Source organism: Physeter macrocephalus, chromosome 4 (genome assembly GCF_002837175.3).
Source record: "Physeter macrocephalus isolate SW-GA chromosome 4, ASM283717v5, whole genome shotgun sequence".
Lineage (NCBI taxonomy): Eukaryota > Metazoa > Chordata > Mammalia > Artiodactyla > Physeteridae > Physeter > Physeter macrocephalus.
In genome coordinates, this window is record NC_041217.1 from 69,737,049 (window position 1) to 69,763,117 (window position 26,069).

At 37.9% G+C, this 26,069-nt stretch overlaps 2 protein-coding genes across 2 annotated transcripts in view; one reads left to right on the forward strand and one right to left on the reverse strand.

Annotated features, from left to right (window-relative positions):
* Positions 1–26,069, forward strand: part of LOC102993475 (olfactory receptor 10J3-like) — a 324,817-nt gene that overhangs the window by 193,725 nt on the left and 105,023 nt on the right. The window lies entirely within an intron of this gene.
* LOC102995981 (olfactory receptor 10J1-like) lies at positions 18,378–19,330 on the reverse strand. The gene is given in 2 exon segments (XM_024116048.1): positions 18,378–19,021; positions 19,024–19,330. Coding segments are annotated over 2 exon segments (924 nt in total). The 5' UTR covers positions 19,304–19,330.

Sequence of the window (26,069 nt, forward strand, 5' to 3'; positions counted from 1 at the left end):
AAAAAAACAGATAAAATGTAAAACAAAATATAAAATAGTGAACTTAGACTTAACAGGGCAATAATTACATTAAATGTAAATGGTATAAATATATTCTAAATATACCACGTTAAAACAGAGATCAGTAGAGTGGCTTTAATAACATGACCCAACTATATGCTGTCTAGTAGAAACTAACTTTAAATATAATGATACTGGCCAGTAGAAAATAAAAGGATGGAAGATAATAATCATGCAAAAGTCAATCAAAAGAATGTAGGAGTGTCTATATTAATACCAGTTAAAGTAAACTTCAGGGAAAGGAAAATTACCAGGTGTTATAGATTTTGGGAGAAAGACCACAGAGAAAAAGTGCCATTCTCATCACATTGTATTCAGGGAACATGCTATCAATATGACTTATCACTGTTGATGTTCATTTTGATTACCTGGATGAGGTAGTGTTTTATAGATTTCTGAATTAAGTTACTCTTTTTATCTCACTGTTTAATTGTACTCTTTGGAAGAAAATCACTATGTACAGTTCGCTCTTAATAAGAGGAAGTTATGCTCCACTTCCTTGAAGGTGGAGTATGTGTAAAAATTATTTGGAGTTCTGCCCAGGAGATTCGTCTCTTCTCCCCCACTTATTTATTCTGTAATTTATTTATGCCATTTCAGTATGAACTTGTGGATATTTATTTTATCTTTTGGTTTATAATCCAATACTACTTTATATGTTAGATTGTTCCAATTTTGGCTATTAGAAGCTCTTTCAGTTGGCTCTTCTGTCCCTTTGACAAACCCAAATCATTGAGTTGTCTGTTTTACACTTTCTTACTTTCAGGCACTACAAGATGCTGCAGGCTCATTGTGTATATTTATTGACCTAGTTCTACAATCAGCCATTTATCTAAGGATAATTCCTCTTATTGGAGATTAGTGTTAGAAACCAAGATCTGGGCTTCCATAAGCCATTACGATGTAGATCATTCTGGCCTTCTTCTCTTGCTTGTCTGTAACTTCCCACCCTAACAGTGAAAAATCTGGTTTCTACCATCTGGCATCCATTTTTTGATTGTTCAATTCCAGTATAAATTTATAGCACTTTAAGAATTCTTAATGTGAACCCCTGTTGGAAAAAGTTTTAAACATTAGAAGAGAGTGCTTATGTGTAGTTCCTTTTGCCTTTAGTCCTACAGACTTCACTCATTTCCAAAATACTTCAGTTAGCAGCTTTCCCCTGTCCCCTTCAGTGAGGTTGTTTTGTACATCTGTAATACAGTTAGATTATTTTTCTTCAGCCTGCATTGCATTCTGGGATCTCAATTTCCTAAATGATTTTTCTTTCATTTTCCTACATTAAGGTTCACTCTACTGCAAAGTTTTATGGGTTTGACAAATGTATAGTGTCATGTATCCACCATTATAGTATCATACAGAATAGTGTCACTAAATTCCCTATGCTTCTGTTCAACCTTCCTTCCTTCTCAAATGCCTGGCAACCACTGATCTGTTTGTAGTCTCTACAGTTTTGCCTTTTTAACACTGTCATATAAATGGAACCATACATTGTATAGCTATTTCAGCCTGGGTTCTTTCATTTAGCAATGTACATTTAAGATATACTCATGTCTTCCAATGGTTTGATTGCTCATTAATTTTTAAAAAATCTCTGAATAGTATTTCATTGTATGGATGTACAACTGTTTACTCATTCACGTATTGAAAGACATCTTGGTTGCCTCCAGTTCTTGGCAATTGTGAAGAAAGCTGCTATAAACTTTGTGTGCAGGTTTTTGTGTGGACAGAAGTTTTAATTCACTTGACAAATACCTAGCAGTGTGGTTGCTGGATAATATAGTGATAATATATTTGTTTTTGCATGAAACTGTCAAACTCTCTTTCAAAGTGGCTATGCCATTTTACATTCAACCCTCAGTGAATGAGAGTTTCTGCTGCATTGCATCCTCACCAGGAATTGTTGTTATCACTCTTTTGGAGTTTAGTCATTCTAATAGGTTTGTAATGATATCTCACTGCTGTTTTAATTTGCATTTCCCTAATGAAAAATGATGCTGAACATCTTTTCATATGTTTATACCATCTGTAGATATTCTTTTCTGAGCTGTCAGCTCTTTTGCCCATTTTTAAATTGGATTACTTGTTTTCTTAATGCTGAGTTTTAAGAGTTCTTTATATATTTTGGATAGAAGTATTTTATCAGATAAATGTTTTGAAAATATTTCTCCTAGTCTGTGACTTGTTTTATCATCTTGTAGCAGTGTCTTTCACAAGATGTTTTCAATTTTAATAAAGTCCTACTTACCATGTTTTTTTCATGGATCATAATTTTACAGGTGTATCTAAAAAGTCATAACCAAACCCAAGGTTAAAGTGATTTTCTCCTATATTTTCTTGTAAAAGTTTTATAGTTTTTGCATTTTACATTTGAAGTCTCTGATCCACGTTGAGTTAATTTTTGTCTAAGGTGTAACACCTGTATCTAGGGGTTTTTGTTGTTGTTTTTGATATATGGGTATTCAACCGTTCCAGCACCATTTGTCGAAAGATTATCCTTTTGCCACTGAATTGCCTCTGCCAAAAAGCCAGTTGACTATATTTTTTGTAGGTCATTTCTGTTCTGTTCCATTAATCTATATTTTCTTTCACCAGTACCACTCAGTCTTGAATATTGTACCTTTATAGTAAGCCTCGAAATTAGGCAGTTTTCAGTTCACGTTTTTTCTTCTGTATTGTGTTGTCTATATATTTTATCTTTCCATGTAAACTTTAGAATCAGTTTCTTATTTATAAAATAACTTACTGAGATTTTGATTTGGATTGTGTGAAGCTATAGATCAAGTTGGAAAGAACTGACATCTTAACAAGTCTTTTAATCCAGGAACATAGTCTTTGTCTGTTTAGATCATTTTGATTTCTCTTATCAGTGTTTTATAGTCTTCACATAAAGATCCTATACATTTTTGTTGGATTTATATGTATTTTATTATTTTTGACATTTTTGTAATTTTTTTTTCAGATTTTGATTTTTCATTGGTATATAAGAAAACAACTGACTTTTGTATATTGACCTTTTATTCTATGATATCGCCATACTCATTAGTTCAGGAAGAATTTTGTAGATCCTTTGGGGTTTTCTAAATAAACAATCATGTCAGTTGTGAATAAAGACAGTATAATTTCTTCCTGCCCATCTGTAGACCTTTTATTTCTTTTTCATGTCTTGTTGCACAGGTAGGACTTCTAATATGACATTGAATATGAGTGACAAGAGAGGACATCCTTGTCTTGTTCTTGATCTAGGAGGACAGCATCCAATATCTCATTATTAAGTATGAAGTTAGCTGTAAGTTATTAAAAATGTCCTTTATCAAACGGAGAAATTTCCTCTGTCAATTCCTCTTTTGCTGAGAGTTTTACTTCAGGAATGGGTATTGACTTTTGTTAAATGCTTTTTCTGTATCAATTGATATCATATACATATAATTTCTTTCTTAGCCTCCTAATTTGGTGGATTACATTGATTGATTTTCAAATCTTGAACTGGCCTTGAATACCTGGAATAAATCACAGTTGGTCATGATGTATACTTTATTTCATACATTGTTGGATTCAGCTTACTCGTATTTGTTGAAGATTTTTTCATTAATATTCATGAGAAGTATTAGTCAGCTGTTTACTTTTCCTTTCTTTTTCTTTTTTTTGTTTTTGATGTCTGTATCTGGTTTTGGTATTAGGGTAATACTAGCCTCATAGAATTACTTAGGAAGTGTTCTCTCTGCCTCTGCTTCCTAGAAGAGATTTTGGAAATTTGGTATTATTTCTTCCTTAATTATTTGGTAGAATTTATCCATGAAACCATCTGAGCCTGGCACTTTAATTTTTGGAAAGAAATTAATTATTAATTCATTTCTTTAACATATATAAGGCTATTCAGTTTATTTCTTCTTGCATGGGTTGTAGTACTTTGTGTCTTTCAAGGAATTGACCTATTTCACCCAAGTGATCAAATTTCTGGACATAGAGTTTTTCATATTCCTTTATAATTCCTTTTAATATCAGTGGGTCAGTAGTTACAACCCTACTTTCATTTGATATTGTTAATGTGTGTCTTTTCTCTTGTCTTGGTTGGCTTGGCCATAGGTTTATCAATTTTATTGATCTTTTCAAATAACCAGCTTTGGCTTTGTTGATTTTCTCTATTATTTTTCTGTTTTCAATTTTATTGATTTTTGCTCAATATTATTTCTTCTGCCTGTGTTAGGATTAATTTGCTTTTCTTTCTCTAGTTTACTAAGACAAGGCTTAGGTTATTGATGCTTAATTTTTCTTCTTTTCTAATGTATGAATTTAATGCTATAATTTCCTTCTAAGCACTGCTTTCTGTGCAACCCACAAATCTTGATAACTTTTATTTTTATTTTAATTAATTTCAAAATATATTTTCAAAATTTCACTTTAGACTTCTTTGACTCACGAGCTATTTAGAAATTTCGAAATATTTGGGGTACTTGGGAATTTTCTAGCTATTCTTCTGTTGTTGATTTCTGGTTTAATTCCATTTTGCTCTGAGAATATACTTAGTGTGATTTCTGTTCTTTCAAGTTAGTTAAGTTGTGTTTCATAGCCCAGAATGTGGTCTGTCTTGGTGGATATTACATGTGAGCTTAAGAAGAATTTGTATTTCACTGTGCTTAGATTGAGGATTCTATAAATGTCAATTCTATAAATGTCAACTATTAAGATAAAATTGATTGATAGTTCTGTTTAGTTCCTCTGTACCTTACTAATGTCTTGCCTGCTTAGTCTATCAATTATTGACAGAAAGGTAAAGTGTTCAACTATAATAGTATAGATTCATCTCTTTCTCTTTTCTAAGTTTGTCTTCATGTATGGATATTCTGATGCCCTTTTATTAGGTATACACACATTTAATATTGCTATGTCTTCTTGTAGAATATATCTCTTTATTATTATGTAATGCCCTTTATTCTAGATAATCTTCCTAGTTCTGAATTCTACTTTGTCTGAAATTAATACAGTTTCTGCATCTTTCTTTTGATTAGTGTTATCCTGTCGTATCATTCTGAATGGCTTTCTTGTAAACAACCTATAGATTTGTCCTATTTTTTTTAATCCACTCTGATGATCTATCTTTTATTTGATGTATTTAGACCATTAAAGTGAATTGATATTTTGGGGTTAATATCTACCATGTCTGTAACTATTTTTTATTCATTGCATTTATTCTTTGTTTCTTTTTCCCCTCTTTTTGGTTTTCTGTGATTTTAATTGAGCATTCTATGTGATTCAATTTTGTCTCTTCTCTTAACATACCAATTTTTCTTCTGAAAACATTTTTAATAGTTACCCTGGGATTTATACTATGTATACACTTAACTGATCTAACTCCATCTTCAAATAACACTGTATTGCTTCACATGTAATGCAGAGTATTACCAGTTCCTCCCTTCTGTCTCTTGTGACATTCCTTTCATTCATTCCACTAATTGCTACTGTTTTTGCTTTAAACAAGTAGTTATCTTTTAGATCAACTAAGAATAAGAAAATAAAGTTTTATATTTTATGTACTTTTGTTTATTCTCTATACTCTTCCTTTGTTTAGGTTGATCCTTTAAGCTTATCTAAATCATTTTTCTTCCTCATGAAGAACTTCTTCTAACATTTCTAAAAGGGCAGGTCTGATGGCAATGAATTCTCTCAGTTTTTGTTTGAGAGAAAGTCTTCATTTCTCTTTCACTTTTGAAGAGTAATTTTGCTCTGTATAAATATCTAGGTGGATGGATTTTTTTTCTTTGAAGAATAATTTTGCTCTATGTAAATATCTAAGTGGATGGATTTTTCCTTTGAACACTAAATATTTTACTCTACTTTCTTCTTGCTTATATGATTTCTGACAAGAAATCTGTATTAATCCTTATCCCCTTATCCTTGTTCTTCCATAGGTAAGGTGTTTGTTTTTCCCTCTGACTTCTTTCAAGATTTTTTCTTTGTCCTTGGTTTTCTGTAGTTGGAATATAATATCCCTAAGTGTTTTGTTTGTTTGTTTTTATTTGGGGGGAGGGGTCATATTTATCCTGTTTGGTGTTCTCTGAGATTCCTGGATCTGTAGTTTGATGCCTGTTATCAGTTTTGGAAAGTTCTCAGGCAATATTACTTCAAGTGTATCTTCTGTTGTATTCTTCCTTCTCCTCTTGTTATTCCAGTTACACATATGTTATATTTTTTTGTATATCCCACAGTTCTTTGATGTTATTTATTTTTTTCTTTCCTTTCTTTTCTGTTTACATTTCAGTTTGGGAGGTTTCTATTGACAAATTTTCAAGCTCACTAATCCCTTCCTTGTTGGTGTGCAGTCTAATCATAAGCACATGGAAGGTATTCTTCATTTCTATTACCTTGCTTTTGATTTATAGGATTTATTTTTATCCTTTTGTAGACTTTCTCTCTGCTCACATTAACCATCTGTTTTTGCATACTGTCTACTTTTCCCTTTAAAGCCCTTAACATATATTTTAAATTCCCATAGTTATTTAAATTCTCTGATAATTCCAAATCTCTGATATATCTGAATCTGGTTCTGATGCCTGATTCATCTTTTCAGACTGTTTTTCTTTTCTTTCAGCTTGACTTGGTAATTTTTTGTTAAAAGCTAGTCATGTTATACTGAGTAATAGGAAGTGATATAAATAGGACTTTAATGTTTTAAAGGGAGGATTTATGTTAATCTGGCCAGGGGCTTCAAATTCCTCTAGTGTCCTTGTTGTTTTCTCTCTTTGTATAGTCTGTGTCTTGCAGCCCTGTCTGTTGTAATTCACTGTTATTTCACTGAACCCCTGTTGGTGTGGTGGTAAGGTGTAGGGAAAAGGTTATTCTATTATCTTCCTGTTCAATTTCAATCTTTAAGTGGGCCAGTGTTTCAGGGTCATGACCTTCACCTGTGCTTCTCCAGTAGTATAGGTATTTTCTCCAGGTCCTCACTCCCTTCCCCATCTGTGGAATTCCCTATATATTTCCTTGAATTCCTGACCTCTGTTAACTTTGTTCCCTGCCCCACCCACTTCATTGACACAGGAAGGGCTGGAGTTGATTGGATGGAGGAATTTCCTTCCAGAACCTGTGATAAGGCTCTAGCAAGGTTGTTTTCCCTGACATTGTAGGTCTTTGTTGTGGAGAAGGATCTGAATATATTTTACAGTAATTATTCTTCCCTTCCCTGTGCTAGAGCCATGAAGGGATCATTCTTGAATCTTCACTATGAGAATCTGGTAGGGTTCCTGAAGGCAAGATGCATGAAAGTGTGGGGGCTCCCCTAACATTGCAACCCCCAGGAGTTGTTCACTTTCAAGTTAGTCTATATTCAGCCAGAAGCAATTCATTGAAATTACCATTTAAGAATTCTGATTTATGGTTTTAATGGTTCCTGAATCAGATAAGAATATTTCAACTGTGTCTCTCTGGATGTAGTCATCTGTCAAGATATCCAGGTGGCAGTTTGACCTACAACCTTAGTTCTCTGGTACATCCAAGAAAAGTTCTTGACTTTCAGTTTGTCCAGCTTTTATTGCTGTAGGGATGGAGTGACAACTTCCAAGTTCATTTTCCTCTGATTAAATCTTAAAGAAATTTGTATGGAGTAAACACTAGTATCCATTCATTCCTAGTTTGATTAGAAATAAGAACTTTAGTTAGACTTCCCCAGTGAGAAAAATCCTAGAGTCTACATTGTTCTTACTATAAATATACTAAATCAAGAAGTTACAGGGGCTCTGGATCAAGATGGCAGAGTAGGAAGATCCTGAGTTCACCTCCTCCCATGGGCACGCCAAAATTACAACTACTTAAAGAGCAACTATCTCTGAGAGTGACCTGAAGACTAGCAGAAAAGATTTTTCACAACTAAAGATATAAAGAAGGAGCTGTAACAAAACAGGAGGCACAGAGAAAAGGTCTAGTTAGCACCCACACTCCCAGTGTGGTGACCCACAAATAGGAGGAAAATCAAAACCATGGTGGTCCTCCCCAAGGAGCAAGTAGTCCAGTCCTTACATTGGGATCCCCAGCCCAGGTGTCAAGGACCAGGAAGACAAGCCCCAAAATACCTGGCTTTGAAAAACTGCAGGGCTTATGTTCAGGAGAGCTGTAGGAATTTAAGACCCACTCTTAACAATGCATGCAAAACCTCACTTGCTCTCAGTCCTAGCACAAAGGCAGCAGTTTGAAAGATAGTGGGGTCAGGCCCACTCACTGATCTTGGAGAGCCTCCCAGGGAGACAGGAAGCAGCTGGGACTACCCCTGATGACTGAGTTGCTGACATCAGCCATTTTCGTGATCTCATTCTACCTTGATGACATTGGCACTGACAGGTACCATTTTGGAATTCTTCCTCTAGCCTATTAACACTGGGGGCCTCCTCCACCCACCAGCATGCCTGTGGTAGTCAGGTGATGCTGGGCCTTGCTGCCAACTGCATTGGGGGCCTGCCCTGCCCACCAGAGAACTGCAGTAATAGAACACCACCACCAACATGACCAGTCATGCACATGGGCAGCATTTGCACACGGCCATCCCTCACAGGTAGCCATGTCAGGGGCTAATGCCGGCCACTAGTGAGCCTGCTGCTGTTGCATGCTGCTGTGCCACACAGCCAGTCACACCAGGGTCCTGCCCTGTCCACCAGTGCATGTGCTGCAGTAGCATGCTACTGTGCCTCACAACCAGCCACACTGGGGACCTGTCTCACCCACCAGCATGCCCACAGCAACTACATGAGGCAGGATCTTGCAGTCAGCTGAGCTGGGGGCCAGCCCTGCATACTAACGTGTCTGCAACAGTCAGCCCTGCCACACCAGAAAAGCATATGCTGCCCATGTAGGGAACACCCCTGCTACATCCAGCTTTGGTAGCAGGGGGTCTGTGCTCCTGGGCTCCATAGAAGATCTCCTACATAAGTCCACTTCTTCAAGATCAGGAGAGGTAATGGATGTAATGCAAAGAAATAAACATAGAGAATTGGGCAAAATGAGAAGATAGAGGAGTATGTTTCAAATGAAAGAACAAGACAAAACCTCAGAAAAAGAACTTAACAAAATAGAGATAAGCAGTCTACCCAATAAAGAGTTCGAGATAATGATCATAAAGATGCTCACAAAACTTGGGAGAAAAATGGATGAACACAGTGAGAACTTCAACAAAGAGTTCGAAAATATAAAAGAGAACCAATCAGAGCAGAAGAACCCAATAACTGAATTGAAAAATACACTAGAGGGAATCAAGAGTATATTAGATGATCTAGAAGAACAGATCAGTGATCTGAAAGACAGTAGTGAAAAACATCCAAGGGACACAACTAGAAATAAAATTATGAAAGAAAAAAATCTCACTGGTAAAGGTAAACATATGGTAAATGTAATGAACCAGTTACTTACAAAGGTAATATGAAGGTTAAAAGATAAAACTTATAAAATAACCTATATGTACAATAAGTAGTTGAGGGATACACAAAACTAAAAGATATAAAATCTGAACTCAAGAACATAAAATGTGATGGTGGAGGGGAGGGAAAAGGTAGGGCTTTTAGAATGTATTTGAACTTAAGAGATCATTAACTTAAAATAGACAGCTATATGTATAGGTTGTTATATATGAACCTCGTGATAACCACAAACCAAAAACCTTAATAGATATACAAAAAAGAAAGGAAATCAAACATAAAGCTAAAGATAGTCATCAAATTACAAGGGAAGAGATCAAGAGAAGAATAAAGAAACAAAGAAGTGGGCTTCCCTGGTGGCGCAGTGGTTGAGAATCCGCCTGTCGATGCAGGGTACACGGGTTCGTGCCTCGGTCCGGGAAGATCCCACATGCCGCGGAGCGGCTGGGCCCGTGAGCCATGGCCGCTGAGCCTGTGCGTCCAGAGCCCGTGCTCCGCAACAGGAGAGGCCACAACAGTGAGAGGCCTGCGTACAACAACAAAAAAAAAGAAACAAAGAAGTACAAAACAACTAGAAAACAGTTAACAAAATGGCAATAAGTACATACCTAACAATAATTATTTTAAATGTAAATAGACTAAATGTGCCAATCAAAAGACATGGGATGGCTCCGTGGATAAAAAAAAAAAGACCCATCTATATGCTGCCTACAAGAGACTCATTTTAGGCCTAAAGACACTCACAGACTGAAAATGAAGGGATATAAAAAGATATTTTATGCAAATGGAAACAGAAAGCTGGAGTAGCAATATTTATATCAGACTAAATAGACTTTAAAACAAAAACTGTAAGAGACAAAGAAGAGCATTACATAATTATAAAAGGATCAATCTGGGACTTTCCTGGTGGTGCAGTGGTTAAGAATCTGCCTGCCAAATCAGGCGACACAGGTTTGATCCCTGGTCTGGGAAGATCCCATATGCAGTGGGGCAACTAAGCTCATGCGCCACAACTACTGAGCCTGCGCTCTACAGCCCACATGCCACAACTACTGAAGCCTGCACGCTAGAGCCCATGCTCTGCAACAAGAGAAGCTACTGCAATGAGAAGCCTGCACACTGCAATGAAGAGTAGCCCCTGCTTGCCATAACTAGAGAAAGCCTGTGCACAGCAGTGAAGACCCAATTAGCCAAAAATAAATAAATAGAAGGATCAATCCAACAGAGGTTATAACATATAAATATCTATGTGCCCAACATTACAGCACCTAAATACATAAAGCAAATATTAACAGACATAAAGAGAGAAATAGACATTAACACAATAGTAGGGGACTTTAACACCTCACTTACATCAATGGATAGATTATTCAGACAGAAAATCTATAAGGAAACATTGGACTTAAACAACACATTGTATAATATGAACTTAATAGATATATACAAAGCATTCCATCCAAAAATAGAAGAATGCACCTTTTTCTCAAATGCACATGAAACATTCTCCAAGATGGATCACACGCTAGGCCACAGAACAAGTCTCAGTAAATGTAAGAAGGCTGGAAATCATATCAAGCATCTTTTTGACTACAAGGCATGAGACTAGAAATCAACTACAAGAAAAAAACTCTGAAAAACAGAACCAAGTACAAATTACCTGAGACCAATGAAAATGGAAGCACAACTTTCCAAAATCCATGGGATGTGGCAAACTCAGTTCTAAGATGGAAGTTTATAATGATACAGGTCTACATTAAGAGATGAGAAAAATCTCAAATATAACAATCTAATGTTACACATAAAGGAACCAGAGAAAAAAGAACAAGCAAAGTCCACAGTTAATAAAAGGAAGGAAATAATAAAGATCAGAGTAGAAATAAATATGACAGAGACTAAAAAGACAATAGAAAAAAGTCAATGAGGCTAAGAGTTGGTTCTTTGAAAAGATAAATTAAATCAACAAACCTTTAGCCAGACTCATCAAGAAGAAAAGAGAGCCCAAATAAATACATCAGAAATGAAAGAGGATAAATTATAACTGACATGAAGGAAATACAAAGCATCATGAGAATATTATGAACAATTATATGTCAACAAATTAGACAACCTAGAAGAAATGGGTAAATTCCTACAAATATATAATTTCTCAAGACTGAAGCATGAAGAAATAGAAAATCTTAATAGACTGATAAATAGTAATGAAATTAAATTGTTAATCAAAAAACTCCCAAAAACCAAAAGTCCAAGTCCCAATGACCTGACAAGTGAATTCTACCAAATTCTAGAGTTAATACCTATCTTTTTCAAATTATTCTAGAAAATTGAAGAGGAAGCAATACTTTCAAACTCATTTTACTAGGTCAGCATTACCCTACTTCCCAAACCAGACAAAGTCATCAAAAAAAGGGAAAATTACAGGCCAATATCCTTGATGAACTTAGATGCAAAAATTCTCAACACAATATTAGCAAATCTAATTTAACAATACATTAAAAGCATCATACACCATGATCGAGTGGAATTCATTTCAGGGATGCAAGTATAGCTTAACATCCATAAATCAATCAATGTGATACACCACATTAACAAAACAAAGGACAAAAATAATATCATCTCAGGAGGTGCAGAAAAAGCATTTGACAAAATTCAACATCCATTTATGACAAAAACTCTCAACAAAGTGGGTGTAGAGAGAACATACCTTAACATAATAAAAGCCATATATGACAAACCCACAGCCAACATCACACTCAATGGTGAAAAGCTGAAATCAATTCCTCAAATATCAGAAACAAAACAAGGATGCCCTATCTCACCACTTTTATTTGATATATGTAGTATTGGAAGTCCTAGCCACAGCAATCAGACAAGAAAAATGAATAAAAGGAACCTAAATTGGAGAAGAAAAATTAAAACTGTCACTGTTTGCAGATGACATGATACTATAAATAGAAAAACCTAAAGACTGCACCAAAATGCTATTTGAACTAATAAATGAATTCAGTATAGTTGCAGTATACAAATATACAGAAATCTGTTGTGTTTCTATCCACTAATATTGAACTGTCAGGAAGTGAAATTAAGAAAACCCATTTACAATTGCATTGAAAAGAATAAAATACCTAGGAATAAATTTAACCAAGGAGGTGAAAGACCTGTACTCTGAAAACTATAGGACATTGATGAAAGAAATAGAAGATGGTACAAATAAATGGAAAGATATAATGTGTTTGTGGATTGAAAGAATAATTTTGTCAAAATTACCATACTACCAAAAGCAGTCTACAGATTCAATGCAATCCCTAGCAAAATACCAATAGCATTTTTCACAGAAGTATAACAAATAATCCTAAAATTTGTATGGAAACACAAAAGATTACAGATAGTCAAAAAAATCTTGAAAAAGAACAAACCTGGAGGTATCATGCTTCTTGATTTCAAACTACACTGTAAAGCTATAGTAATCAAAATAGTGTAGTACTGGCACAAAAACAGGCACATAGATCAATGGAACAGAACAGAGAGCCCAGAAATAAACCAATGCTTATGTGGTCAATTAATCACTGACAAATGAGGTAAGAAAATAAAGTGAGAAAAAGCCTCTTCAATAATGGTGTTGGGAAAACTGGGCAGCTTCATGCAAAAGAATGAAATTAGATCACTTTCTTATACTGTATACAAATATAAACTCAAAATGAATAACAGATTTAAATGTAAGACCAGAAACCATAAAACTCCTAGAAGAAAACATAGGCAGTAAACCCTTTGACATTGGTCTTAGCAGTATATTTTTGGATCTGTCTCCTTAGGCAAGAACAACAAAATTAAAAATAAACAAATGGGACTATATCAAACTAAAAAGCTTTTGCACAGTGATGGAAGCCATAAACAAAACATTAAGGCAACCTACTGAATGGGAAAAGATATTTGCAAATGATATATCTGGTAAGGGGTTAATATCCAAAATGTACAAATAACTCATTCAACTCAATGCAAAAAAACAAGCAGTCTGATTAAAAAATGGATAGAGGACCTGAATAGATATTTTTCCAAAGAAGAGACACAGATAGCCAACAGACCACATGAAAAGATGCTCAGTAACACTGGTTATCAGGAAATGCAAATCAAAACCACAATGAGATATCACCTCACACCTGTTAGAATGGCTACTATAAAAAAAAGATAGTAAATATAATAAGTGTTGGCAAGGTTGTTGAGAAAAGGGAAACCTTATACACTTGGTGGAAATGTAAATTGCATCCACTATGGAAAATGGTATGGAGGTTCCTTAAAAAATTAAAAATACATTTATTATATGATCCAGCAATTTCACTCCTGGGTATCTATCTAAAGAAAATGAGAGCACTAATTTGAGGAGGTATATGCACCCCTGTTTTTATTGCAGCATAACTTTACAATAACCAAGATATGGAAGCAACCTAAGTGCCCACTGACAGACAAAAGTATAAAGAAGAGGTGATACATGCACACACACACACACACACACACGCAGAATATTAGTCATGAAAAAAATGAAATATTGCCATTTGCAACAACATAAATGGGCATAGAGGGTATTATGTTAAGTGAAATAAGTCAGGCCAAGAAAAACAAATACTTTACTATTTCACTTATATATGGAATCTAAAAAACAAAACAAGTAAACAAACAAAACAGAAACAGATTCATAGTTACAGAAAACAAAACTTGGTGGTTGCCAAGGGGAATGGGGGTAGGGGAATGGACAAAATGGGTGAAGTGGATTAAGAAGTATAAACTTCCAGTCATACAATAAATAAGTCATGGGAGTGTTATGTACAGCATAGGGAATACAGTCAACAATATTGTAATAACTTTATATGATGACAGATGGTTGTTAAACTTATTGTGGAGATTATTTCATAATGTATACAAATGTTGAACCACTGCGTTGTACACCTGAAACCGATATTACATGTCAAGTGTATTTCAATTAAAAAAAAATTTAACAACCAAGTGAAAGGCTAGAGAAATGAGTCAGCAGTCTATTTCAGTATTCTCTCCTGCATTCCCTCCATCTCATCTCATTTTTACTTTCATCCTAAAGGCCTTGCATCTCCCCGCACTTCCCTGAATGAGACAGTGGTTAAAGATTCACTCACAAGACCTTGTGGAATTGAGAGGAAATTTAAGTGACTCAACCAAGAATACAGAGCTAATAAGTGAGAGACCCAGGGCTTGAAATCAGTCTACTGACTTCAAGTCTTGTTCCTCATGTTGCAGCTGCAGTGGGTGACTGGTACAAATGGGCTCCAAATCAAAGTTCACCATGGGGTCCCAGCATTCACAAAAAGAGAACTCTCCTCCAAAGGGAAGTAGATTTGGCTAAGCAAATAGGATTTGCTCAATAGGGGTGGGAAAATAAAGAGATAAAGAATATTTATTTTTCTTGGAGATGGAATTGAGTTTCTTACCAAACTTAAAGCTTGAGCTGTTGGAGGTTTTCTAACAAGCAAGAGAGCTATGGGCCACAGTAGAGACTTCAAATCTCTCTACTACATAGTCTCACTCTTTACTGCTAGTAGGGTGTGATACATGATTAAGGAGAAGTGAACTGAGTGACTGCCCAAGAACCTGAATTTGTCTTCCTGTATTTCTGATTCAAAAGCATTAATTAGAACTAAAGTTTTCTTCTGTGCTCTCATTACCTGTTTAAAATTTTCATTTAGCAGTCATCAGTCTGCCAAATATATTATATTTTGTATATTATTATATATTACAGTATGAATTGTATATATTACATATATTATATTTAGCATAATTCACTATTGTACTCCCAGCACTTAGCACTGGACCTAACCTATTTAAGTAAGGGCCAGGTTTGCTTGTGAAGTTCCACATGCTTTTCTCTGATTTGATTTAATACTGGAGAAAGTGGATACTCATGTTCCCTAAAATCTTAACTGGTTCTATGTGAATAAGACTCTACAGCTTGAACTGCTGCTGGAAATGCTCTTCCTTTGGGGGTCTGCATTGGCTAGAATGAGGATCCCAGGTGGCTATTTCATAGAGGATTCTTCTCTTTTGAAAAAGGTTCAGGGATGAGGTTTTGCTTTATTTGGGAAGTTTGAGGCCCTGGGGAATTTGAATTTTGCTTAGCTTGATTTCTCTGGTACATTACTATCCATACAGTGAATTGCCCTTGGGTGGTGATATACTCTGGGTAAACAGAAAATGCCAGTTAAGTGGTGCAAGTTCAATTCTGCCTTCATCCCTTTTCTGTCTTAGCCTTATTATCTGTAGATTTGAGAGCCTTATCCCTGCCTCCTTCCTAGGATTGTTCTGAGGACCTAGTGAGATAATGTCTGGGAAAGCGTTTTGTGTCAAGGACCACATTATGGAAGAGTTGCTTGCCATAAAATGATCCCAAGCTTGAGTAGTGACCAAAATAATCCTGGGGAACAGGGAGGATTCCTCTCGGGTTGTTTAATCGGGCCAAATATTCAGTGAGAGGCTGGAACTGTTTAGTAGGTCAGAAAGAGTTCTGTGGCCAGGACCTTGATGGGGTGTGACAAGGGCTATTGAAAACATCTGATTCTATGGTGTGTGACTGTGAAGCTATTCCATTCAAACAAGTTTTCTGGAAAACCTGGGTAATAAATGTTCTAGAAGTCCATGGTGATAAGTTACTCTGCATGATGCCGTCCACAGCCACATAGCCCTCAGCCTTAGGAGATGGCCCCATACATAGATCAAGACAGCCTTATTGCCCAGGTAACAAACATTTATTTCACTGAACCTCAGCATGCAGGGCCCTTTCTTAGCTTGGTGAGATTAACTTTATATAGATCACAAAAAAATATCCCAAGGCTTATGTCTTTGTCATAAATATTAAGCACACTTTGTCCATTTCTCTATCACAGTGTATTATGGTGAGTTCTGCATAAGCCCGTCTCCCCTGCTAGACTGGGAGCTCCTTTGTTCAAGGATTAGTGCAGAATTATTTTGATATTTTCCATGTCTAGCCCAGTATCTGGCATATAGTAAAGATTCCACGTATGTTTATTGAATGACTGTCAAACACTTTGCCTGCAATACTTTGCTTTTAATTATTCAGTTATTTTATTTGCCAGTTAACAACTTCTCTTAATTTCTTTCAGCCACCTTATATTCTTAGGGAACTTTAGGTATAGTTTGATTTTTACCATTGCCTCTATTGACCCTGAGAGAGGGCCTGGTAGTTCTTTTATGGTCTGGAGAGCAGATACATGTGCTATTTGGGTCTCTGTATCTTCTTTTGAAGGCTTTTCTGAGTTTTGAGCCCACCCTTTAATTCTAGTGGAAGTTGTGTCCTGGAGCTATCATGACCCCAAGTCTGAGGTCTAGCCTAGTCACTGACTTGACAGCTAGTTCCTTGTTCTTGTTCACTGGGTACTCATTTGGATCCCAAACCCCAAATCTACATGAAACTCCTTGATCAGCCTCTGCTCCCCTGCTCTCTGTGATTGCCTGATTCAGCTTCATCATAAGTGCATAATTATTTCTGTGTATGACCTCTAAATACTCTAGTCTCCTTCTCTTTGCCCCCATGATTTTCTCGGCTTAGAGTCTATAGATTCATACAACTTCTTAGATGTCTCAGTGGATCTAGGTAAGGACAATAAGGATGCCAAAAATTCACATAGACGCCTCATAAACTGAATCCGAGTTTTCCTGAGTCTTAGATGATTCCCATTGTTTAAAAGTTAAAGCCAAATTCCTTAGTTCAGCAAACAAGGCCTTTACAATCTGACTCCAACCAACCTTCTGGTCTTATCTCCCTTCATTTCCTTTCTTGTACCCTGGAGTCAGTATGCCGAGTCACATTCCATTTCCTGAACATTTCTCTTAACTTTCATACGTGTGAAATATTATTTCTTCGCTTTGGAATTCTTCTCCTTCAACAATTTGCCCATCAGAGAGTCTCCTGTAAGTGTTTTAAAACCAGTCCAGATTACAGATCACCTCCTCTCTGAAGACTTCCCTGGCATCTCCAACAGAGTTTCTCTTTCTTTCTCTCCCTCCCTCCCTCCCATTCCCCTTCAATCTTTTGTATGTATCACTTGACATAAAGAATTGAAACTATATCTTTAAATGTCTGTCTTTGCCACTAGAGTTGAGTTTTTTGAAGCCAGGCACTAGGTTTTTTTCCATCTTTCCTTCCCCAGGATCTAGCCCACAACCTGGTTCATTCCTATTACCCATTACATGCTTTCTGAATTAACAGCAGCTGAACTGACCCAGGAGGATCTTCGAATGTGCCCTCAAATGGCTGTTAATATGGCTGACAAGATTTGGAATTGCTAGGATCTCTAATTAAACTGTCTATGGTCACCATCTTTAATAAACAGTTTTGCTAGAAACTGGGATAAATTAAAGCAGCTGGGAGAGGAAATCTGTTTCCCTTGGGCTATCTCATTCTGAGGCCACTTTTCCTGTCCACACAGTGATTTATGACTTGATATGTCATGTACAAGCAGATTGCAACAGAGACTCCAAGTTGAGCAATTCTCATGCTCTTAAGTAGGAAGGAAGGGACGGTAGGAAGAATGTATGTCCTGGATTCTGTTTTTTCTAAGGGACTCCCTGTTGTCTTCATTAAGTGGAGAGCCACAAGAAAACCAAAAGGCCAATGAAAAATCCTTGGTCCACATTACTCCTCGACCTCTTCTTCAGGCATATCCTGTCCTTGTTTGTCTAATTATCCACAAAAACAGTGCCAGCACTTTGTCCAGGGGCTATATTTAAGGCGTTCAGACTCCCAGTTAGATGCTGTTCTGTTCCTCTCTTCTCCTCCTCCTTATGGGCCAGGTCTCTGGGAGCCAAGGACATGGGGCTCTTCTCCTCATAGTTCTGCTTAGAATGGATGCTAAGAGCCTCAGAAGAACAATTCCCAAATTGTTAGGAAAGCTTCCTTCCAATGGCCCAGAGCAGAGCATCCTTGACCTCTTTGTTCCTTGGGGTGTACACCACAGGGTTCAGTAGGGAGGTGATCACAGTGTAGGTCACTGAGATTAGCTGATCCTGATCCTTGGTGTTCTCTGACTTGGGCTTGGGGTAGGCAATGGAGGCACAGCCATAGTGCACAATGACCACAGTTAGGTGGGAGGCGCAGGTAGCAAAGGCCTTCTTCCTGCCCTCGGCTGAGGCGATCTTGAGGATTGTAGAGATAACGAGGATTTAAGAGATGAAGAGCAGACCCATAGGCACAACGAGCACCAAAACACTGATGATCAAAGTCAGAATCTCATTGGCAGTCATGTCAATGCAGGATAGCTTCATCACAGGTCGGATGTCACAGAAGTGGGCCACCTTTGTTGCACAGAAAAGTAACCTGAATACAGGTGTCACCTGTGTCATAGCTACAATCAGCCCAATGCTGCAGGCCCTCCACACCAGCTGGTTGCACACCCTCTTGTTCATAATGACTGTGTATCTCAGGGGGTTGCAGATGGCCACATATCAGTCATATCCCATTGCTGTGAGCAGGAAGCAGTTAGTGATCCCAAAGGTTACAAAAAAGAACATCTGTGTGGCACAACCGCTAGTGAGATAGACCGGCTTATATCCACGAGGCTGGATAGCATCCTTGGGGGAATGACCACTGTATATGTAGTCTCTGAAGTGGACAGCATGCTGAGGAAGAAGTACATGGGGGTGTGGAGATGATGATCAATACGGATAATGGTCACAATGATTATATTACCTGCTAGGGTTAAGATGTACAGTGTAAGAAATACCACAAAAAGAGTGAGCTGGTGCTCGTGGAAGCTGGAGAAACCTTGCAAAACAAACTCAGTGGTGAGAGTGTGGTTCTCCCTCTTCATTGGGTGGTCACTAAATCGGAAAAGTAGAAGAATAAAAGTTGCATAATTTTAGGAAAGCAGTTTAATCACATTTCTGAAATTGATTGAACTTCATTCTCAGCTATAAACCTGGGGATACATTTCCCAGTGGATTGAAGTTGATCTTTGGATTTACTTAACTTTGCTTAAAATACTCCTGTTCTGTGGCCATCTATTACAATTTCCTTTGCATGCTAGAATCATCTAATTTTCCTCCCCCTGACCCCCACTGTATAACCATGTACATTCCCACTTCACCTACTCTTCCTCCTTGTCATCTGGAATGCCCTTCCTCTTTTCCTCCTCTTATTTAAATCGTCCCCATTCTTCAAAGACTAATGCATGTCTTCCCCTCCATCAATGCGTATTGTATTCTGAAATTTTCATTTGATGCTTGAAAACAATTTGTTTAGGGATTGACTGGAGACTTCTTTTATTGCAAAACTATGAATCATCCCCTTGCACATCCTTTAAGAAGCAGAAGCAAAGCAGACTCAGAAATGTTCATCTTGTTTTCAAGAAGGAGAAGGTGAATCTTAACCAACCACCATCCTCTCTCCACTGCTCTCTGAATGATGGAAGTCGGCTGACACTTCGCAGCACTCACTCATGTATATTGTAAACTATGCTACATCTTCATCTTCCCTAAACTAGAAGGCAGATTTACAGCCTTACTCAACTTTGTGAGTAGGCATACACCTGCTCTGCAGAGGTAGACAATTATACCAGGGAAGATGCAGCAAATTCAAGTGTCCCTCATCTAAAGCAAAAGCAGACCCTGAATATAAAGAACAGAGTTACAATAAAGATACATCATTTTGTTGAAGGATAGCGCTCAGTCCAATTCATGTAATATTTCACATTTTGGTCCCTTTAGACAGTAAGCTCCTGTAGGGTATATTTAAATTATATTCTGATTTCCTTATGCATATTCAGAAAAAGGCTTTTTGCATAAAGTAAATCACATCAGCGAGGAAGGTTAGTAGGCATGGAGACCTCCTTCAAGTTTATAAAAAAGTATTTAAGATAAGTTGGCAACCAGCTGTTAATCATTTACATGAAGAATGCTAAAAAAGAGTAAAGCTGCAACAGAATATATTCCCCAATAGGAAAAATAATTTGACACTAAAATATGTGGCTAAAGACATTTATCTTTTGGGAGGCCTCTGGGCATAAACTAAGCAGTGGTCCAGCCATGGGTAGTATGGCACCTCTATTGTGAAATAAAAAAATGTGTGTTAGAGCTTTTAATTGTTCTAGTGATGGCCATGGGTGCTGCTAGCAATTAATGGTGCTAAATATCCTGCAATACATGTAACGATCCCGCCCAAGGAAGAACTGTCCTATTCCAAATACCAACAGGGCTACTGCTGAGAAACCCTAGGCTAGAGTGTTATCTGATCTGATTGAAGTCTGTCTTGAGGTAGAAGAATGGCTGCTATAACCTGGTTAGTATCCTCCACCCTGGGAAGCCTATAATTCTTCCAAGAAAATCAAAGGTAGGAAGAGCAAACACAACCTTATGAAGACCTACTCCAGCTGTGACGAGCTGTTATACTACAATAAGTTAAAGTCAGTCCATGAGCAATAAGCCCCATTTCAGCTCCTTTTCTGAAGAACAGTTACCTGTGACTGCGTAGTGCTGAAGCACAACAGGAGAGCTGGGCTGGAGGAGGCCGAGGAGTGAAGATGGAAGTGTTGTACTCCCTTGGCCACAGCATGCAGGCCAGGGAGGGAAGAGCGAGGTAACCAAAAGGGCCTATGACAGGCTGAGGCTGAAGGGGCAGCAGATAAACACACTCTAGTCGGAATGTGGTTAGGCTTGGGAGCTGCAGTCCTCCTTGACAGCCCCTCTGTGTGGAGAAGTCTTCAAAGCCAGAGAAGGAGCTCCCCCAGGAGCAGCCAGTGGGGCTCCTGGAGGTGACTACCTGTAGACATCCTAAGAGCCATCCTGAGGGCTGGGAGGATACAGACAGCAGGTACCTGGGGGGCTCATTATGTGTAGGGCTCATTTACCCAGTCCCAGGGTTGGCATTTGGGGAGCCTGGGGGATGTTTTTGCTTCAAGTAGAATCAGCATTAGAGGAAGCTGGTTTATTTAGTTCCCTATACTTGTTTGAATAAACACATTGTGGCTGTCCAGTTAGCTCAGTTGGTTAGAGTGTGGGGTTAATAATAAAATAATGAATAAGCACATTGTGGGTTTTTTTGCATATGTGCCTTGGAAATCCATAGTTTACACATCTAGGCAGCTCAGGCTTGGAACCATATCATCTTGGATCTCAGGAAGTTTAGGCCCTTTTTCCTACAGGCAGGATCTCTTACAGACAGTTTAGGAATCTGGTTCTCTCTTTGGAATTAAAGTAGTCAAATATGGTCATGGTTCTGCAGAGGGCAGTTCACGCTGCCTGTCTTTCTGCCCCTGTGACATTCAGAATTGGAAGGACATTGTCTTTAGATCCAAGGATCCTCTCTTGGGGGTTAGAAAACAGAGATGAGCCTCTGGACACTGTTCTCTTTACTCAAAATTACCTCCTCTTCTCCATTTGGCAAACTTCTACTAGTCTGTCAAGACCCAGCTTCAGAATTTAGTTTCCGCCAAAGACTTTCCATACGTTACTTTATTGCTTCTGTAGCATTTTCTTCCTTTAACATGTGGTGCTTTTCTGTGCCCATTCATTCTTCGAGCACTAAGCGTAAGCCAGGCCCTGTGCTCATTGCTAGGCATACAGAAATGAATGAGATGCTTCATCAACCTTTGAGGAGCTCACCGTTTGGTTACAGATGGTAAACAACTTAAATAAACTGAAATAAATGCCACGAGTAAGTAGGACAGGAAAGAGATGGTCCTTGATTAGACTCAGGTTGATTACAGAAAAAATGGAGTAGGTAAATAAGACCAAGTTACAAAAGGTTTTAGAGTATTTAGACGTTATCATTTTTAAGGGCCTCTCAAATGATTTCACTTATCCCTCCTGTTAATGGGCTTCACAGTCCCTTAGCAACTAACCTCTAAAGGACCACCAGCCCTCACCACTAGCTACCCTGCACCCTCTTCTTGTTTATCTGGTGATTTTGCTTCCATGCTGGTAAAAATGATACTCAACACTGGAATTTGATAGATTGATCTGGCAGCAGTAGAAGATGGATTTGAGTTTGGTGAGAAGAGGCAGGGTGGTTGCTGACACAACAGTCAGGCCAGAGATAATTGGGATTGATCTAGAGAGGGTGACAGTGGCCCATATAAGAGGGACAGATGGGACAGACATATGAGGTGAATCAATAGGGCTTGTAACTGAATCAATGTGTAGATCAAGGGAGAGGAAAGAACCAATCATTTCATAAACTACTCCCATCAGGTTCATTCATGCCAACTCCCCGATTATTCACAAATATGCATAGCTTCCTGTTATAACAGATAAATCAAACAAATGATCTATATATTAATGTTCTGTCATTAGATATGATTGGTGGCTATGGGATCTCAATAGGAAAGGAGTGGAGTTGGGCAAAATAGCTCAGTGCTTTATGATGCCATTGCTTTGGGACAAATTAAGAAGATTTTGGAAATGGGGCAGCGGGTAGATGGTATAAAAATGTGGTGCCAGGGGAAAAAGAGGTTTTTAGCTCCAGAGTCAACTAATATTTATTGAACACTTTCACAAGTTTTTGTCTCACTTAATCCTCCAAATGACCCGATGAAGTCAGTGGTACTATTTTCATTTTACAGATGAGAAATTATGAGGAATTTATTACTCCACCAACAGTAAGTCTATTGAAATTTGGTACTAGATGGAAATGAACATGTGGAGTGACTATAGAAACAAAGCTGGCGAAACAGCCAAGAGAATCTGCTATACACTGCTTTATTTGGGGACCATTTATTCTAGTTCATTCATGGCATTCACAGTAGTTCAGGATCCCAGGTCTAACCCTCCTTTAGGATCATCAATGGGACTCTTCCAGAGCCATGAATAGGACTCACAACAGGGTAAACTGAGGCCAGCATTGTTCCTGAATGTCTTGATCAGCTTTGGCTGCTATAACAAAATATCATAGACTGTGTAGCTTAAACGACAGACATTTATTTCTCATTTCTGGAGGCTGGGAATCCAAGATCAAGGTGCTGGAAGATTTGGTTCCTGGTAAGAGTTTTCTCTCTGGATTGCAGATAGCTGCCATTTTTCTGTGTCCTCTTATGGTGGGTTGGGAGGAGAGAGAGAGAGAGAGAGACCTCTGACATCTCTTGTTAAAGGGCTCTAATCCTATCAGGAGGACCCCACCCTCATGACCTCATCTAAACCTAATTACTTCCCACAGTTTCCATCCCCAAATACCATCACATTAGAGTTTAGGGCTTCAACATATGAGTTGTGCAGGTTGTGGGGGGGCCGTGGGTGGACACACAGTTCGATCCATAGCACTGAAGTTATATCTACTCTCATGCTATCCCTGTCACCTGGAGCTGGGGTCTCCAATTTTTTTGGATGTGAAAACTCCTTTTTTAATTTCAAAATATTTATGACTCTCCAGCTTGATGATGGTTGGATAATAATAGTTGTACTATTTGTACCAATTGATAGAAAAAAAAAAATCCTGAAAAGACAACTGCGAATTTAGTAATTCATGCTTTCAAATGAATGATGATACATTCAAAAATAGCTGCACATGTCTTTGTAAGTATTTATACACCCTGCATATGAAAGCTGATGCACACATGAATCCTGGAACTCACTGCAGTGTCTCTGAGGCAACAAGAGAGAAGTGGGAATGATGCTCTGAGTAGTTGGTTAGACCAATAAGTGGGTAGGGCATAGGTGAAGGGAATCTGGGGTAGGAATGCAGAGAGGCAGCTGAAAGGTTTATTAACACATGGCAAATGTATCCAGGAAGTCATTCTTGGAAGACACTGGAGAATAGTTAGGTTCCTTTTACTGGAATGTGGGATCAAAGACTATAGGGGAAGCCCATTTTCAAAGTCAGGGCCTCCTGGGAAGAGCGAACTCATTCTATGAATGAGAACTTGTTAAAACTGCTGTTATAACTGTCACCTCGGAGTGAGATAGAAAACAATGTGGGAGACGGTGGTGGAGCTAATAGCTATCCTGCTTCCTGCTGCCAGGAGACATCATGTCCGTAACAGTTTTGACTCCTCACAATAACCTTGGGAGGTTGATATCGTCAGCCCCACTGTACAGATAAGACACAAAGGCCAGGGAGGTTAAGTGACTATCCTTAGGACACATGCTTATAATGGTGGACCTAGGACAGGAACACATGCTACTCTGGCCCCAAAGCCTGTGCTCCATCTACAATATCGCACTGCTTAAGCATCTCCTACTTCAGGCTGTCAATGCTTTGAAGGGGGTCAGGGACAATAATAAATGTGGGTAGGTGGATGGGTACAGAGGTTAATGATCTAGTGGTCCTGAGCCCTAACATTTTCCAGTGGCCTTTGGCCCACTGTAGATTTCCTTTTTTCCTTTTATCTTTGGAGCTGTGCTGAGTGGAGAAAGGATGCACTAAGATATTTGAGAAGAAAGCATATTACAGTACATAATTTCTGAACTTCCAGACTAATTTCCAAGACCCAATGACATTCAAATAGGATTTGAGATATGTGTAAATTCGCAATGTATAGAACTCCTTTTTCTCCTAGTCTTTAATTATTATAAAGGAGAAAGCTGGTTCAAATAATCATCATTAGCTTATAATGCAGCTGCAGACCCTGGGGTGAATTGCCTGTTTTTAAATCTTGATTTTGCCACGTACTAGCTGTATGACCTTGAGGAATTTACTTAATCTTTTCAGGTCTGAGGTTTCTCATCTGTAAAGTAAGTTTAATAAAATACTTACCTCATAGACTTACCGTGAGGATTAAATGAGTAAAGTGCTTAAATTCATGCCTGCTATCCAGGAGGTTGTCAATACATGTACCAAAAGGGGACATCACCAAGGCGGACAAACAACCTGGAAGTAATGAAATAATAAAAAGAAAAGAGGGAGAACTCTCTGCTGATGCTAATTGTGTTTTAGCTGCCCATAGATGTCTTCATTTATTCTTTCCTTCCTTTCTTCTTTGTTTTAATAATTATTGAGCAGCTACTATGTATCTGGCACTGTTCTAAGTGCAACAGATGTAGAGAGGACACTCGGTGAGTGGAGCCTGAGTGATAGATATAGATGTCTCATGGTTCAAATTAAATTCAAGATAGCTAAATGTCTAGAATAGGCTGTGAGAGGAGACACCACCTTTTCTTTTTCTTTTTTTTTTCTTAAGATTTTTTTTTTGATGTGGACCATTTTTAAAGTCTTTATTGAATTTGTTACAGTATTGCTTCTGTTTTATGTTTTGTTTTTTTGGCTGCAAGGCATGTGGGATCTTAGCTCCCCAACCAGAGATTGAACCCGCACCCCCTGCACCACCAGGGAAGTCCCACCTTTTCTTTTTTAAATTAATTACTTTATTATTATTATTATTATTTTTAGTTGAGGAGATTCTAGTGTGTGGACCCAGGACATTCTATGATCCAGAGCCAGCTCTTTCTTTTCAGCCCTGCTTCCTTCCTATGTTCTCCAAATACCACTTGTTCTAATACCCGAGTCTCCCTCCTGTGTGGAATGTTGTTTCTGCTTCTATTTTCTAGTCTGTAAACACAATAAAGAGACTGAAACTTATTAAGGGTTTGAATTACCAGTAACTGTAAGAAAGCAGTGATAAAAACAACAAAATATTAAAGTTTATAAAA